The 18953-nt window shown below is 29.9% G+C and overlaps 1 protein-coding gene across 1 annotated transcript; it reads right to left on the reverse strand.

The window, feature by feature from the left end:
• On the reverse strand, positions 1-10177 carry LOC114179458 (plant UBX domain-containing protein 7). Its single transcript, XM_028065804.1, has 10 exons — positions 9954-10177; positions 9638-9768; positions 9446-9562; positions 8349-8544; positions 5317-5394; positions 5164-5232; positions 4256-4399; positions 4044-4140; positions 987-1270; positions 1-424 (listed from the first exon to the last, which is right to left on the reverse strand). The coding sequence occupies exons 1-10, from the start codon at positions 10053-10055 to the stop codon at positions 260-262; spliced, it is 1383 nt and encodes a 460-aa protein (XP_027921605.1). The 5' UTR covers positions 10056-10177; the 3' UTR covers positions 1-259.
• Between the last annotated feature and the right edge of the window lie 8776 nt (positions 10178-18953).

Consider the following 18953-nt stretch of genomic DNA (forward strand, 5'->3'; position numbering starts at 1 on the left):
TTAAAAAGAAGCTTACAGTTAATTTACTAACCAATAACATTTTATTACACAAAAAAGCAAGGCTCTGAGAGGATATTAACAACGTTAATATATTTCCATTAACTTCGTTTAACCCATCATTCGGATTCGTGGTCTATACACAAAGAGTTAATAACCTTTTCTCTGAACATAAGCATCCTCATTAAAAGATGAAAAAGGGATCATATTGATGGGAATCACCAATCTGAAGTTCTCAGTCTGCAAAGTAATGAACACCAACTCAGTCCCAAGTCACCGAAATCATAGAGTTGGCAAGACCTGATTCCTGGAAGGTTGAATTACTTTCATAGTCCAGATTTTTAGATGCTCCAGGAATTGCATGCGTTAGCCTAAATGGCCTTCTTTCATCTTCCCCTAGTTGAGTAGAAATGAAAGACCACAGCAGCTTCAACAAAAAAAACACAGAAATCAAAATCAGACAAATAAAATAACCAAAAACAATCAATTTGCATCCCAATAAGCAATACTAATACTTATTTTGAGTGATGGGTGGTGTAAGAAATTCATGAATTCAACTGAGGGTCAATAATTTTGTTCTTCAAATTAACAAGAAAATAAGCTGGCAACTTAAACCAGGGAACATAATTATTATCATGAACATTACAGTTATCCGGCAGTCATCAAATAAAATGTAACAAATCAACAGTACTGCAGAACATAAATGACTCATGCTTGAGTAAGAAGAGTATCCATGATAAATTTGATGATTAAAATATTTCACTTTGCTATACACCCATATCATATCCATTCATAATAATTACAATTTCAAAAACAATGTTGCAAATATCAGAAGACATGCAGATAATAATATCCAGTAGTTCTTTGAAGGGGGTAAAGAAGGTACAGCATCCAGAAATCACATTAAATTGGCAGAAGATCATTCCATAAGAACAATGACAACATTAGGTTGAATGAATTCCTACAGGTATGAGAGCAACATCCGTTACCTGAATTGGATCCGTGCGTAAGAAGTTACGCTGAACCCGTTGACCACCAGGAAGCCGCACACCAACTCTGCAGAGAAGATTTCTTTCAGCCTTGGGTTCCTCGGGCAGAGGTGGATATGTGGGCCTCTTAGCCAAGGTTGTTTCTTGCCCATTGACTGCAACATCAGCATCTTTATTTTCTCTACCATCCATAGCAGTTGATTCTTTCATGCTTTCCATAGAAGCTGCCAGAGCTCTTTGAACTTCCTCGTCCTCCTCTTTATTTTCATTTGATTCTAACAAGGCTATAACATCAAACAAGACCATGATGAGAACAAAATTCAAAAAGATGGTTTCATCATTAGAAATGTAAGGTAGGCATATCTCTGTGCTAAAATATAAACCTTGATTATTATAGTTACTTTCGTTTTTAACCAGCATATCAAAATTCCTAATTTCAGATCCTTACCATTTATTATTTTAATAGAATATTTCTTAGTTATGATTCTATTAATCAGGGGTTTCTTTATTTTCTATTAGCATTACTGTTAGATATGATCATACACACTAAGGATCACTTTATTTATTATTATTAATTATGATAATTTTTAGTTATGTTCTATTAGTTAGGGTTATCATTGTAGCCTTTTTTCAAAAGACATTTAATTGGAATTATAATAGCTAATAACAGATAGCTGCAAAGTTTTCACCCACAAAAACATTATGGCATGATAGCAGAGTGCGAGATGACCACTCTTTGTAATGTTATAGTTTAATAATATTAAAGTTTACAATAAACCCCCCCGCCCGCCCCTCTTTTCTACAATAAACAAGTACCCCTTGAGTTTTAAAGACACCACAGATGCAATCCCTTATTACATTTCATATGCACCCCCTTAGGAAAGTCATTATAATAATGAAAAAAGTAGAGGGCCTCAGAGTGATTTACTCTAATTATATTCAATACTCAGCGGTTAGAAAATCATATATGAATAAAACAAAGGTTCAATAGTTCAAAGTTGAAACATGATCTTTGTTTGGAACCACCATTGACTCGGGCAGTGTACTAGGTCAGAGGATAAATGGTTAAACTGCATGAACTGGTGTGTACATATATATGCATATATTTATATAAAGGTATGCATTGACACAGTGGTTGCCTTGACTAATTTTTGTGCATGTCATACATTTGACCCTTCTGAATCTAGCTTTGCAAGCTCTTTTTATAAATTGCATGCTCAATCCCATATCACTCGAGCCCAATAGGCCATCATTAACCTGAAAACTCATCTGCATATGAATGTGATGAGCCAGCCCAAGCCCTTACATACACAAACAGTTTAATTTTTTCTCCCTCGTCTCTCTTCTTAAGCCCCCTCTATGCTACAACAAATTTAAGATACAATAAAAAATTTCATTTCAGCAACTTCCCACTTCTTTTGGGTCCAGTCTAATATGATTCACATCCAGTTCAACGACATTTGACACAAGTTCAGTTTATAGTCAAATCAGCCAATCCAAACAGGCTTGATAACACTACTTGAAACTTAACAAACATAGATTGGGATTATGATAGGTTGGCGAGTATAGAATACACTTGCATTGACACCGGTTTGAGAGCCAATTCAATATTATGACTGACTGACTGAACTAGTCACAAGTTTGGTTTATGGTGAAACCAACCAGCCAATCTGACCTGAGTTTAATAACACTACATGAAATTGAACAAATAGTGTAAGCGCACCCATCATGTATCCTTCAGCATCCTGATCATATTATTTAAGATTGGGTTAATGATTGGTTGGTGAGTATAGAACAGATGTGAAGTTCCAAAAACAAATAGGAATGCTTAGGAAAACATTGGTGTGCCTGAGAGTAAGATTCATAAGTACAACTCTTAGCCATTTTCCCCCAACCATATATTCTAGTTATGATTGTTTCTTCGCTCTTCATTTGTGTGTATGCAGGACCTAGGATTAGGGTTTATGACCTGAGTTTAATAACACTACATGAAATTGAACAAATAGTGTAAGCGCACTCATCATGATTGGTTGGTGAGTATAGAACAGATGTGAAGTTCCAAAAACAAACAGGAATGCTTAGGGAAACATTGGTGTGCCTGAGAGTAAGATTCATAAGTACAACTCTTTGCCATTTTCTCCCAACCATATATTCTAGTTTTGATTGTTTCTTCCCTCTTCATTTGTGTGTATGCATGACCTAGGATTAGGGTTTAGTGAGGGTTCAGAAGGGATATTTTCCAATATTTGGGGATTAGATATCTTATTTCAAGATTTAACTAGGATTGAATTGTAGATATCATATCTCATCTTACCATAGGATTTGATCATGTCTGAATTATAGATATTTAATCTTTACTATTTGATCAAGCTTGAAGAGTAGACACTTTATCTTACCTTACTTGGGATTTGGTACATTCAAATCGTAGATGTCTTGTCACGTTTAATCTTAGCATTTGACTATGTTTGAATTGTAGACATTTTATTTTAAAATTTTGGTATTTTTATACACCAACTGAAGTAAAAAAAAAAAAAAAAAACACTGTTGTATAGGGCTAGGGTTGTGTTTCTCTTCTCTGACCCACACACAGCAACCATAGTCATGTGAGGAACCCCTGTAGAACTGCAATGTGGCCCAATTTAGCTGCCATTTTCTGTAACTTGAGCTGCAAAAAAAGAATGCAACAGACAGGTGCAACACATTGACTGTTGGGGGACAGACAGCATGCCACAACATGATGCTCTGGCACGCCAGCGGTGCTTCAGAAGAAATTGCAGTTAGTCTAGGGGACTATATTAAATGGAGGTAACTAGGAGCGTGGGTCGATCCTATGCAAAGATTCAAAAGAAAACCTCAAGAAAAGGCAGGATTTGAAAAACTCGAAAAAAAAAAAAATACCAGAAGCAGATTAAGGGAGGTGACTAACGTCCATCCAATACAATATAGAGTGTTGATTAGTAAAGTAAACATGTACAATGACAATAAAGACAATATTAAACATCAAGTCATCTAACACCAAACAAACACCTGGAATATATACAGATACAGGCAACAAACCTTTAGATTTTGGTGGGCTAGAACTTCCTCTAGGACGCTTGTGAGACAATGTAATATGATGATCCTTAGGCCCTGCATCAAGGAATGCTAGTAGACCCTGCATCAGTAGGTTAAAAAATAACCTAGTTCAGGATTTACATATGAATAATGTTTCAATTTCTCAAGAAAAAATGTCTCCATTACAACAAGTTAAAAAACTGTATCACACATACTTCCAATAAGCTTTCGGGTTCAACCATTCCAATCCAAGAGCGCATCTTTTGGCCAGTGATGGGATCAATAACAAGTACAACAGGAATTGAATCCAGTCGGTAATAAGTGCAGACTTTTCTGCCTTCAGTTGTATCATCATATACCTATATGCAAAAGTTATAATTGACAATGAAAAAGTGCATATAATACTAAAAATAATACAATAAATGTAAGTGTAATATAAGCAACAAATACTTTTGAATAAGAGGCATAGACAAAAGTTGGTTAAGATTTAGAAAAAAAAATATAATACTAAAAAATACAATAATAATTGACAATGAAAAAGTGCAAATAATACTAAAAAAATACAATAAATGTAAGTGTGTAATATCTGCAACAAATACTTTTAAATCAAGAGGCATAGACAAAAGTTAGTTAAGATTTAGAAAAAAAAATAACTCAGTTTCCAGTTAGCGTAAACCTAATTGAACTGAGTCTTACTGACTCAAGTTTTCTATACATAAATTGAAAGCTGCTGTCTAAACAACTAACGTAAAAGTTCATCAAACTAATAAACACAATTAAGAGAAAGATATACACAATTTAACTAAACACAAGAGAAAATGTAATCTTACATGCGCCCATTTTGAAGTCCAAATATCACTATCCTCCAAACTTCATGATTAATTTCTTTAGTCTTAGTGAACTTATTCTTTTATTAAAAAAAGTTACAATAAGATAAAGCTAAGCTTAACCTCATATTGTTAGTGTCATTCTGTATATTATGAGGCAAGATAATATCCACAAACTTTTTTTAAGAAATCTGAGAAATTACAACAACTCTGATAAAAATGCCATGATAAATAACATTTTAAAAATAAGACAAAAATAACTGCCAGTGTTCAAGTCAACAGAGTAGGAAACTGACCTGCCAGAATATACAGTTTGTACTAATAGTCTGAGAAACAGCTTCATTGGCCCAAGTATCACGGTTTAGCTTCACAAAGTGATCATGATATTAGTAACGCCAATACCGAAACAGATCAAGATAAATGAAGATGGAAAACCAAGAAAATAATACCATATGGGAGCTGAATTCCTTGGTAGATTGTATGTTCACCAACAACCATTTGTTCTGCAGGGAAGCAGCATCTTTTGCCTGCATACAAAGGCCAAATGTTTAGTCACGATGGTATACCATCTATATGTTTATATTTCTAAATATATACACTGCCCATCTAGGGGGACCTGCAACAACTTTTTAAGCAAAAACTCCCATAAACTATGGAGATGGAAATGATTGTAATCAAAATGAGTTTAAGGCATCAACTTGTACTATTAACAGACTGATAAAAATAAAATACGAAGTGGAAACTCAAATACTCTATCATATATGCAAACCAGAAACAATCTATTTTATATTAGAAATCTCACTAAGATAGGGCAATTCCTGAATTAGGTAGGTATTGGCCAGTTCTAATTTTGTACAAGTTATTAAGCAATTATTTTTACATTAACTTCAAATTAGGCTGTAATTGTTATGATATGACAGTTATATTGGTTTATAGGTTCTGTGACAGACTTGTAGAAGACAATTAAAGCTTCAAATTATTATCCTTTATCTATTGGAATAATGAGACTCCTTGTTAGGAGCAATGTTATCAAAATTGCGAGTATATTGGCACAATCCTAAGAGTATGGGAGACCCAAGAGAGCAAACATGCAAGGCAGAACATGAAGGTCACAGATCGTTGCAGGATTGCAACTTTGCTCATAAAATCAGTCGATCATGCATCACATCAATCCTGAAAGCGTTTTTGTGCAGGCTCGGACTTTGTTGCCCAGTCTAGTTCCCAACTCCTGTAGTTGGGCTGCTAGCATCACTGTAGACAAGGTTTGAATCACCATCTCCAACTCTCGCATCACTATTGCTGGCACTGCCTTCATCGTCATCAATCTTCATGGACATGAAACCTAGTCTTGAGGGTGCGTCAATCTTTGTTGTTGCTTTGGCTGTTCAGATTTTTTCCTCACAGAGATACTTCTTATTTTATTATTTTAGTAAACCATCACAGTTTAAAAGACATTTTCTTCTCAGTGTTTGTTCTATAATTTTTTTTAATACTTTTTTCTATTCTTGCTTCCATTTAGATTTAGAGTGTTAAGTTCATAATCCGTATTGAGCAATTATGAATTTAGTAGTTATTACGAGTTATTATATGGCTTATGGGACTAGCTGTGTTATGTATTGGATATGTTTATGATTATTACGAGTTATTTGTATTGACTATATTATTTAAATTAATGTTCATGTCTGTGTAGTTTTTCCTATATGCATTACTCGTATGAGTCAAATTGACATCTTTTATCTCCCATCCCGTTCTCTTCTGATAATTGAGTTTGACAATGTTGTTAAGAAAACACAGAGTATATACACAAATCTGTCCCAAAAGCCAATTTATTTCTTTCTTTATTTAGAATTCAGCTTGTTTAATTCTTGAGTCCAACACATTACTAGAGAAGGAAAAATAATTCAAGTGATTTTTAAGTAGTGGTGATGGAGATCACTGTGACAACTCCCAATCTTATATTAAACAAGGCTGGTTGAAGATTATATGTGAATTTTGAAATGTCATTGGCGCAATAGCTTGAAATACCAGAGTAGAAGGGTTTGGAGTATTTTATGAAAGGGATTACTAATGTTAATATGAGAAAGTTGTGAACTTGCAAACAAAGGATGTATTTCAAATTCTATTAGTGGGTTTTGGTTAGGTCCCCCCACTTTTGTATTTCATTTTCTAATAATTGTATTAAGAATATTGGATATGATTGGTACAGGTTGTAGTGCTAACCTAGTTAGGATTGCAACTCATAGCAATGCAATAGCATTCTTTCCTTTTTGATTAAAATAAATAATTTTCTGAGTGTTAATTTTCTGAAACACTCAGAGGTGGTTAGATATATTACTATCAGAGTTATTTTGACCTTGTCTCTTTCTAATCACTTGTCTATTCAGCAAATTGACATTGATAGTAGTTTCTTAATGGCTTATTAGAATATGTTATAGGATTTTCTTACATCCTAGTCTGCACTCACAAAACTTATCTCTTACAGAAATACTATAATGATGACGGTGGTTCAAATATCGATGACCAAAAATATACTTCTGCTGCTAGCACATTTCATTCCTTAAGCCCCCCAACCAAATCTCATTTATTGATGGTTCAAGAAATTAACTTCGGTTACAAAAACCCTTACTGAAGCAGAATAGAGGAGTCTTGCTACTTCAACCTCAGAGAATCAATGGGTACAGTCTCAACTGAAAGAACTACAAGCTGCTTGCTCCATGCCTACAATCTACTGTGACAATCAAAACACCGTTGCTTTGAGCTGAAGCCCTGTGCTGCACCCTCAAACAAAATGCATGGAAGTGAACACTTTTTTGTCAAAGAAAAAGGCTATAGGTCATTCCCACATTGTTGCTCGTGTTGCTCAAGATAAGATTGCAGACATTTCACAAGCCTCTCACCAAACTCAGATCTATCACTCTTCGAGACAAACCCAAGTTATTGGACATCACCAATCACCCTGAGTTGTAGGGTAGATGCTAGAGTATATCGTATATGATCAGCTACTAGTCACCTAAATTTGGTTATAATTCAGTTGTACCAACTAAAGTCATCCATAAATTGTGATCCGTGTATTTTAAAACAAAGATTATCCATAGCATCTTTTCTTTGTTTTTTCTAAATTATCTCTCTATCAAACCGATCTAAAAAATTTAATATTAATTTCACATTAGGTAGTTAAACATTATGATATGATAGTAATAGTTAGACAGATTGTGTGACAGGCTTGTGAAGGGCCATTAAAGTGTTAAAAAGTTATTCCTCGCCTTCTGAAAGGAGGAAACAGCTGTTTTAGGGGGAAACCCCAAGTTTGTACACAAATCTGTCCTAAAAACTAATATATTTTATATTTAGTGTGCTTATTTCTTGAGCCCAACACAGTACTAGAGCTGTGTTTTTTTAAATTCTGTCTACATTAAGTTTGGCTTTCATTCGTTTCCACTCTAACAGAATCCATAAAATCCAATCTAAGAAGCATGTTTACCTTATCAAAAGGACCATTGAACATCAAATGAAATGGTGGGCGATAAAGTGAAGCAAGATTGTCTCGAGAAGTCTCTGCTGTAGAAGCAGCACCTTGCTCTGGCTCCCAAACCCCTGGATTTCTCATTTCTTCTTCAAAGTTACGAAATGCGACTAGGGTGCTGGGTTCTTGTGAACGATGCCCACCCCTTGGCGCTCTGCATAAACAAGAAAAAAAACAACAACATGAATACACCATTTGAATGTCGAAGCAACATATATACTACAGCACAAGAAAGTAGACTTATAAAACTCAATGAGCCAAACTAAAACATTGGCAAATATCTCTAAAGATAAGACAAGTTATTAAACACAATTAATTGAATTATGGCTACAATATCACTTCACTTAGTACTTTTGTAGTTAACATTATGAAGATAAGAAAATATGTCACAGTTGTAACATACTTTAGTGTAATACGTTTGACAACCTTTGTTGCAATATTGCGCACATTTGTTGCTGGTTTATATATATACACACACACAACATGAATACTTCATATATGTACATAGTAGAGTTCCTAGTGTTTTCAGTCCTTGAAAATTATTTAAACTTCAGTTTTAGTCCTAAACTGTTTACAATTTTTGAAAAACCCAAACTTTAGTGCCTGTGTAGGAAAATAAATTCAAGTTTTAGGGGCTAAAGGAATTTTTTCAAAATTACATTGACAAAACATTTGTTTATAAATTGGAAACAAAAACCAATATATAGAAATTCTTCAGGGACTAAAAAGTAAAAACAACATTCATCCTATAATACATCCCATATTCCAAAAAAAATAATAATTGCAAGCATTATAATGCTTGGTGGGTCGTCATAAAACAGACACACCATATTCAAAAAAATAAATCCTTCCAGTTATGTATGGACAACAAGACTGCCTGTCCAGACTCAAAAATTCACCTTTCGTTCACCTAATTTAGTTTCACATCTCTTAAAGGCACACATAAACAGCTTCCAGATTATACAAATATGTAATCCAGAGTTTAAAAAAACACCTAATAATACAGCATTGCATCTCTGACAAAAAAAAAATAAATGAAGTACAGGAAAACGTACCCATACAGCATTGCATCATCATAGAGAGTTTCCCTTATTACAGGTAAGGGAGGGCGCACTTCTTCTGCCTCATTAAGTCCAACACTTTCACTCCCTGTTGGGTCCTTCCTAGGTTCACTGAAACAACAAGCAGAAGTTAGAGAGAAAACCCACAAAAATCACTGAAAAATACCACAAGAATCACAATACCACCTGGGAGGTTGGTCAGTCCAGGAATCAACATTTTCCAAAGGCGGAGTGTGCAAAGTTGGAGGCGGCACTGCCCCACTTTCACTACCTATCAAAAACAACTGAAGAGCCTCCTCAAGCTTCCAACTGGTAGCCTGTTACAACATCAATCACAGCAACAACCCTAATATTCCTTAGATCTGTTAACAAAGAACAATATTCTATACCTCACTGTTGATTAAAATTGGGTTTGCACCTTTATGAGTACTTAGAAGTTTCAAAATTACACAATAATGAGTGAGAGCGATGTGAAATTGGGGAATTCGGGAGAGAGTGAAACCTGGAGGAACTGGCGCGCAGTCTCGGCAGTCTGGCCCTGAGCAACCTCAAGGAACGAAGACACCATGCTCTGCTGCTCGTTCGCGGACAGCATTCCCTCCATTGATTCCGATCGATTAGGGGTTAGGGTTCCTTCCAATGCAGAAGAAGAAGATGAAAACAAATAAGAGTACTCATTAACCAACTAACACACACACGTCCATCACTCTTTCAGTAATCTTAACGTTGATGTGAAATAATAATAATAATAGTAATCTATAATTAAATATCTATCTATAATTTATAAGTATATATTTATAACAAACACGTCATTATTATTTCTATTTTATGTTTTACAATATAATTATTATAATTTTTTAAAAATTAATATAATTATTTTTACATAGTTTTTATAAAAAAATATTTTCATTATTAATTTTAATTATTTTTACATGTTTTTCATGAAAAAAATATTCATTCTTACTTTACCCTTAATAAAATCAGTTAGCTTTTTTCAATAATAATAATAATATTATTATTATAGTATTTATTTTCTAATTTGTACCACTTGTTTTTATATTTAATTTCAAAATAATTAGAATAAAATCACTTTTTTAATTTTTAAAAATATTTTAACAAATAACCAATAATTTTTGTTTTACTTTATTCTTAAAATATATTATTATATTTAATTGAAATAATAAATATTACTATGAATTTAGAGTAAAAATTCGCTTAAGTCTTTATTTCAATTTGAGTTTGACGTAGACTTATGAAATTTTAAGAATTATATAATTATAATTTACAATATAAAATATTAAGAATCATATAATTATAGTATAAAGGTTTAATTATGCCTTTGGTCCTCAATTTGGAGTCAAAATCTCAAAATGGTACTCAAATTTTTAAAAGTCTCAAATTGGTCCCATTTTTTGTTAAAACGTCTCAAGTTTGCCCTTTCCGTTAAGTCAAGATTGACACGGGAGCGCCACGAGTCAATTCCTCGATTTTTTGAATTTTTTTATTATTTTTTTTTTAATTTTTTTTGAATTTTTTTTTTTGAATTTTTTTAAAAAAATCAAACAAAATGTCACGTGTCAAGCTGTCATCGTGCCACGTGGCAGTGACAGAGTGATGTGGTAGTGACAGTGACACGTATCAGTATTATGCCAGGTGTCATTTCCTTATACTCAATTTGGTCCCCTTATTTTAATTTGTCTCAATTTAGTCCCATTTTTTGTAAAAATTAACAATTTTGTCCCTCTCCAAATTGAAATCAAATTTAATTTCTATATAAATATACACAAATATAAATAACAATTTTGTCCCCTTATTTTAAGTAAATGTTTTTAACCAAAATAAGTTCATTTAATTAATATTTTACATTGAACTTTATTTAAAATTGTTTTAAAGTTGTTAATAGAAAAAAATGTTAATAGAAAAAAATTCATAAATTAACTAGTTCATGTAACAATAAAACACATATAAATTCAAAATTTGAAAACAATTTTAAGTAAAGTTGAATGTGAAACACAATTTTAAATAAACTTAGCTATGTTAAAAATATATAATAAAAATATCAATTTGAATAAAAATATCACATTTAATAAAAATATTAGTATAACATTTATATAAAATTAATTTTTGTTTCAATTTGGAAAGGGACAAAATTGCTCATTTTTACAAATATTAGGACTAAATTGAGACAAATTAAAATAAAGGGACCAAATTGAGACTAAGGAAATGACACCTAGCATAATACTGACATGTGTCACTGTCCCTGCCACATCACTCTGACACTGCCACGTGGCACGGTGATAGCTTGACACGTGGCAATATTTTGATTTTTTTTAAATTCAAAAATAAATAAATAATAAAAATAAAAATTCAAAAAATCGAGCAACTGACACGTGACACTTCCTGTAACGGCGTCAACCTTGACTTAACGGAAAGGACAAACTTGAGACGTTTTAACAAAAAAGGGGACCAATTTGAGTACCATTTTGAGATTTTGACTCCAAAATGGGGACCAAATGCATAATTAAACCTAGTATAAAATATTGTGAGTGTTGAAAATTTTTAGAAATTATGAAACTATGAGATATATGATAAGTAAGATAGATATGTTATATGGAAAAACTTGTTATTTTATTTTACTCATGTACTTTTGCATACATACATACATACATACATATATATAAATGTAACAGGCACTACACAAAAACATGTAAATACTGACGGTTATTTTTGTCATTTACGTTATTTTTAACCGTCGTTATTTACTCTCAGTGGTGGTCCTTTTAAGGAAATATTTTATTATTTATATATTTTTTTAAAATATATTTATATATTGTTTTATTATTTATATAAATTTAGTTTAAAAAGGCTTTTTCAAAAATTGAAAACTTTGTATTTTTCCTCTTTTATTTGCTTTCTCTCCTCTTTGTACCTCTCTTTCTCACATCTTCTTTCTATCTCGATTTTCATCATCAATCTCTCATCATTTTCAAAATCAAATTGCACTAAGACGAAATTAATGAGTTAAAGAAACATTTTAGGCCGAACAATTTCTTTTTTTTAGTAGGTTGATTTTTTACCCTTTTTTGTTCGAACCAATATGTTTTCATCTTGTATGTGACTTTTCTACATCGTAGGAAGAAATCTATTTGTTGTAGATAATAAAAACATTATCAAATTATTGATCGAACTCTTCTTTGTGTAAATGAAGTTATTTTAGGCTTTGAAATTGTGTAAGAGAAGAATTTGTGTAAGAGAAAAACAATATTATGAATCTATTAAAGGTAAGAAAATCTAATCATTTAGAAGTAGTTAATTTTCATAAAATATTGAGTTTTAGTTTTGAGATTTAGGTTTGGGTATTCATAATTTTTTCTTTTCCTAGATAGGTGAGAGGTGACAAATTCATATTAGAAAAATTATGATAAAAAATCAAAAAAATTGATTTTTCTTTTTCAAGAGGAAGACTTGCATTGGCGGACCATATTAGTGACAAAGGAGACCCTGCCCCCGCCCCCAAATTTTTTATATTTATATAACTTTAAATATATTTTTAAAATATTTAAAATATTTGATATTCTAAAAAAATTTATACATCTATATTTATATCTAATTTTTTATTGTCCACTTTTATTTTTCAATTTTAACTTTTAAATATTTTTTAAATAAATTAATTATTTTATTAATATTATCTTTTAAGTGATCATTTGTTTAATTTAACCATTTTTTTATTTGATGGTTTATTTAAACTTCATCATTATAAATGAAAATTAATTATTATAAAACTATAAAAAATATTTATATTTAATTTTATAATATAATAATAACAATAATTATAATTTTATTATTTTTATTATCATAAAATAAATAAATACAATATTTTTATTAGTTTGTATAATAAATTTGAAATTAATTTTCCAATTCCTATTTTCATTAAAAAAATATCAAGTTCATCTTCTAATGTTTTTTAGTTTCAATTTACCGTTGATTTTTGAAAAAAATATGTAATTCTCGTTAAATTTCTTGAATCAGATTAATAGTTTTTCATAAAATTGACATTGAGATTATGTCAATTACACAAACAAAGCAAATCATCTTTATTCTCAAAATTGAAGTTGAGAATAGAGATGGTTTGCTTTATTGGTGTAATTGATATAATCATAAAGTCAATTTTGATGAAAAATCCTTACTCCACTTCAATTTAACAAAAATGACCAAATTACATCAATTTATAAAAATCATGACCAAATTGAGATTAAAAAAAAATCTAGAGGACCAAATTGACATTTTTGGATGAAAAAATAGACCAAAAGAGTAATTCAACAAAAAAAATTTCATCCCCAAAATATTAGTTCAAGAGGTAAGCTCCTCTAGTAATGACAATGATTATGATTCTTTGTATGATGCATTTCAACAACTACTTCATAAATCCAGTAAATTAGATGTTGCTCATAAAAAATTAAAATCTGATTTTAAGGATTTGCAAAGTAAGTTTAAAAAATCTCTTAAAGAAGAAGAAATTTTGAAAAATAAAATTTCGATTTTAGAAAATAAAGAGGATGAGAATGTTGAGTGTACATCTTGCAAGAGTTACATGTTTGATTTAAATATTCTTGAAAAACAAGTGGAAGATGCAACAAAAAAATCTCCCAAGAATACAAATTAAAGAACCGGTAGGGTATGGGTAGAAAGAGGTAAGCCTTATTCTAAGAATATAAATTGTGTAACATGTTTCTATTGTATGAAAAGGGGCACACCTCAAATAAATGTAGAATTAAACATTTTGATGTTCATAATGAAAGATATGCTTAGATTTATATTATAAAGTAACATGTCTCCAACCTTAAAAGACCCATATAAGTTTTTGGGGACCAAAATATATGTATTTTGTAGGTTAATTTCAATTTTCAAGAACAGCTTTTTCGATATCTTGGTAAGCTCTAAAATCCTTGAAAAGATTTAGGCATATTGAATATTTGTAATGTGTCTTAAACTGTGAAAAATGACCATTTTTATTGTTTTTCGAAAATCACCGTGGAAATAATCGATTATTTCAAGTCATAATTGATTATCATTATGAAATAATCGATTATTGAGGAATAATTGATTATCTTATGTTTTGGAAACTTTTGAGAAAACCTGATGAAATAATAATCAATTATCATTAGTTATAATCGATTATCATGCGAAACTGAATAAACTTAACAAATTTTGGTGAAAATAACTAAATCCACACAATTCTAAAATTGGGAGACTAAATTGGGCTATTGGACTAAAGTTTTGGAGAGAGACTAATTCCAATTTTCATTAAAAGTTGAGAGACCAAAAACATATTTAATCCAAAAATAATTTATCATAATCTAATCAAAAGTTGAGAGACATAATTATTAAAAATAGTATGATAATCAAGTTACAATTAAAAATCGACTATGAAAAATCACATAATACATTATTTATTTTTCTATATTAATAAAAAATGAATATACAAAAAGTTCATGAAATAAAAAATAGTGCTAAATGTTAAACAAATATTTCACTAAAGACAAAAGAAAATTATCTTGTTTATTTATTTAAGAATGGAAGAGAAGATATAAAAAAATGAGGACATAAATGATGAGTTTTTGTCTATCTTTTTTTAGTAACAACATGAGAAACTCAAAAGACAATGAGAGAGAAAATAAAAAATATCTTAATAATTTTATTTTTTTATATATTTGATTTTATGTTTTATTATTTATTATTGTATTTTATAAAATAAAGAAAAATACTTAATTTAATTTTCATTAATTTTCAATATAATATTACTTAATTTTAAAAAAATACATACAATTTTAAAAATTTGTATAAATTTTTTTTTAAAATATAAATAATGTAAAAAAAAAAATCAAAAAATTGGGGGAGGGGGTCGTACCCCGCCTGCCCCCTTCTAAACTCTGCCGCTATTTCCGCATCAATATATACAAGGAAACACGTTTGACACGCAAAAAACTTTAATAATTGGATTAAAATGACTATATTCATTTGTTTTTAAAGTTTGGAGACCAAAATGTATCAAATTTTCGGACATAAACGAATCTCAAATTCCAATTTCGTGTCAAGATTCAAAAACTAAAAACACATTTAACCCATAAATAAAAACCATCTATTAGGATCCAATTTTTTTAGTATCGACATTTTCTTTTTTCAATTTTATCCTTTAATAATCACCTTTTCAAATTTAAATAATTACTCATAATAAAAAATATTATAATTTTATCATTTTAATAACTACTTTTTCTAAATTTAAATAATTATTTATAATACAAAACTATTTATATAATAAAAAAACTATACAAATTATTTATCCATACAATTATATACTATTGTATAAAAATGATTAGTATTTCTATATTTTCTTTTTCCAATTTTACTTTTATGTGACTATTTTTTTAAATTTAATAGTATTTTATTTTTTTTAAACTTGTCCATCTTCTTAAATTAATTATATAAAAATTATATATAAATAAACAAAACTATTTATAATTAAATTCTAAAAATTATTTATATTTATTTTCATAATTATAATCTTATTATTTATAGCATGTGTGTTGGTTGTGATCTAGTATGATGATTGATATTGGCATGTTTGTGAATGATTGAGTTTGGTAATTATCATTTATTATATGAGTGTTTTTGGTATGTAAAATGTTTAATGAATTTTGTATATGATATTAATTGTGAAGGAATATGAAAAAAAAGTAGGATTTGAGTCATTGATCAAATTGATACTAACTCCTATGCTTTAAAGACTCTTTTAAACCAATACTCAAAGGAGGACTACCAATTTGATCTATGAAACATGTCTTGATTTCCCAAAGACCTTAATTTGATATTGTTGATATAAGGTACAATGTCGAGCCTCACCATGGCAACGTTGAACGCTGACTTTTACGAGCCGATTAGCGTTGAGCCTCACCATGGCAACACTAAGCGCTGGTTTTACGAATTGATCAACGTTGAGCGTCACTTTTTGACGTTGAGTGCTACCAAGTTTTCAACACTGCATCTTATTGGTAAAATGAAGATTCTCACTTCGTTAACCGCTAGATTAAGCTACAATTTTGGTGAAATGTTGTATGAGCATGCAAAGTTATGATGTTTAAGGAATTTCAAGGAGGAGTTCTTGGTGGTGATGGTTGTGTTAGTATTGTTAGTGTATGCCTTAATATGGGAGAATGATTGGTGGGAGGTATCTTGAACTTTAATAACTATTCACACTCATATAAAGTAAAATAAGTTATATGGTGAGAGTGGCAGGAGGTCCTAGCCTTTAGAATTCTTCTTTGGTCATAGTTGAACGGGAGTAACCCTGTATGTGTGGTTAGATGATGACCCCTTATGGCTAGACTCTGTAGAGTTTAGCAACCTCACAGGTGCACACCTCTTATGCACCCTATATCAAATACATGTATCCGGATAATTGAGTTTAGTGTCAACTGGTTGTGTGATTATAGACATAAATATGATTTCTACCATGTTTATAGGTTGTTGGCATTATATAAATACATGTATGAGTATTTCTTTTGTACACTAGCTTAACTTATTGCGTGTTTTGTGTCTTCTTGTGTTATTCGTCTCTTTTTTTGCAGTGATCACCTCTTGGGTGGGAGCAGACGAAATTGTAGGTTTAGAGAGACACCTATGGAGGATGAAGAACTACCAGTTAGAGTGTTAGAAGGTGTTGATCAGAGATGGCAAACAAACCCGCTCCCGTGGGTATTACCCGAATTCGTCCCCATTTTGACGAGGAATCCCCGCATTGACTGGGTATGGGTATAAGTATGGGGAATCCCCGACTTTTTCAATTGGGTATGGGGATGGGTATGGGGATGTACATATCCCCGTCATAATACTCGTTCTCATTTAAATTATTAAAATATTCTCAATTAATTAAGTAACCATATATATATATATAATTTTTTATTTCTTCTAATTATCTGGTTTGTCATGAAACTCATTCGCATCTCAATTATATTTTTCATCTTATCATAACCTTTATGTAATTATGTTAAAATGATGTATGTGAATTAAAAAAAATATGTCTCACATTTGAGTCTTTTTATTATTTTTTAATATTCCTATTTATTGTATATTTTTCTTTCACATGAAAATGTTTAATACTCTCAATCTAAGTATTTAGTAACACAAACCTTCCGATTACTAGGTAATATAAAAAAAATCTTTTACTTATTATTATTATTATTATTATTAGTTTTTGTTTCATTTGAATAACTCTTTTGTTTCACTAAAATAATTTTTGTTATTTCTCAACCATTGAATATATATGTTCATATTTGAAAAGCTTTCTTAGATCTCTAAGATATTTTCAACTTACCATACCCTTAATTATATTTTTGTTTTCCTTTGTGCGATTTCTTTCAATAGTCTCTCAAATTGTTTGTAAACATTTGTTAATTTTTTAATATTTTTATTTCTTGTTTATTTTCATTATGTAGAATACTATTTCGATATATTTTATTTAATTATTTTTTATTTTCTAACTCATTATCAATCATACTGTGATTTTTTCACTATAATTGTATAAATAACTTTTATTTACTAAAATATAAAAATTTAATGTAATTGTCATGAATATTTTTTTATCACCATCTAACATAATTGAAGTTCAAAAGATACAGAATCTATGTTAACTTTTATTATTATGATTATTATTTATTTTTTGTATCATTTTGATCAAATGATGTATTATAACTTTTATTAGTGTATAAAAAAGAGATTTATTAGAATTTAAAATATTAAAGTAAATAAACATTTAAAATATATTTTAATTTGAATATTTGTTTTTCTTTTATATTTTTAAAAAAATATTTTTAAATTTTATCAACTATGTTTCATTAATATTTGCAAATTTAATAATTGTTTTGGTTCTCATGAAATTTGATTTGGTATTATAATCTAAAATGTAAACAATTATAATTTATTTTAAAGTATTTGATATCGAAGAAACAATCATCCTTCTAGTATTGAATATTTAATAATATTGTATTTCCTTTATCATAATTTTTTATTATTTTATTAAAAATAATTAAAATTAATATTGAAGTAGTAAGAAAATGTGTATGAGTATGAGTACGAGATTATATCCGTTACGCGGTGGAGATGGGGATGAAACAAAAGTTTGATACCCGTTGAATTTGGAGATGAAGATGGGGTTAAATTTTTTTTACGGGGATGTGTATGGGATAACAAAACCCGTACCCGCCCCGTTGTCATCCCTAATGTTGATGAGTTTTAGTAAGTGGTTAGTTTCTTATACAATTTATTAATTTAAAAAATGTATAGATAATATATTTTTATAATTCTATCTTTTGTAAAGACTGTATTCATATACTTTATATACTAAATTATTTATTTTGAATATTATAACAAAGTTTCTTATTTTACAAATTTTAAGATGCTAAATTGAGATGTTACGAAGTTAAAGAAAAATAAACAAAAATAAGAG

This window comes from Vigna unguiculata, chromosome 3 (genome assembly GCF_004118075.2).
Source record: "Vigna unguiculata cultivar IT97K-499-35 chromosome 3, ASM411807v1, whole genome shotgun sequence".
NCBI lineage: Eukaryota > Viridiplantae > Streptophyta > Magnoliopsida > Fabales > Fabaceae > Vigna > Vigna unguiculata.

Bases quoted from the DNA above. Each gene is read 5' to 3' on its own strand.
- LOC114179458 (XM_028065804.1), bottom strand. From the start codon at position 10,055: ATGGAGGGAATGCTGTCCGCGAACGAGCAGCAGAGCATGGTGTCTTCG. The intron at 9,769-9,953 runs GTTTCACTCTCT...ATGTTGTAACAG, and splicing joins CTGCGCGCCAGTTCCTCCAG to GCTACCAGTTGGAAGCTTGA. The intron at 5,233-5,316 runs GTATTATTTTCT...CACTTTGTGAAG, and splicing joins AGGAATTCAGCTCCCATATG to CTAAACCGTGATACTTGGGC.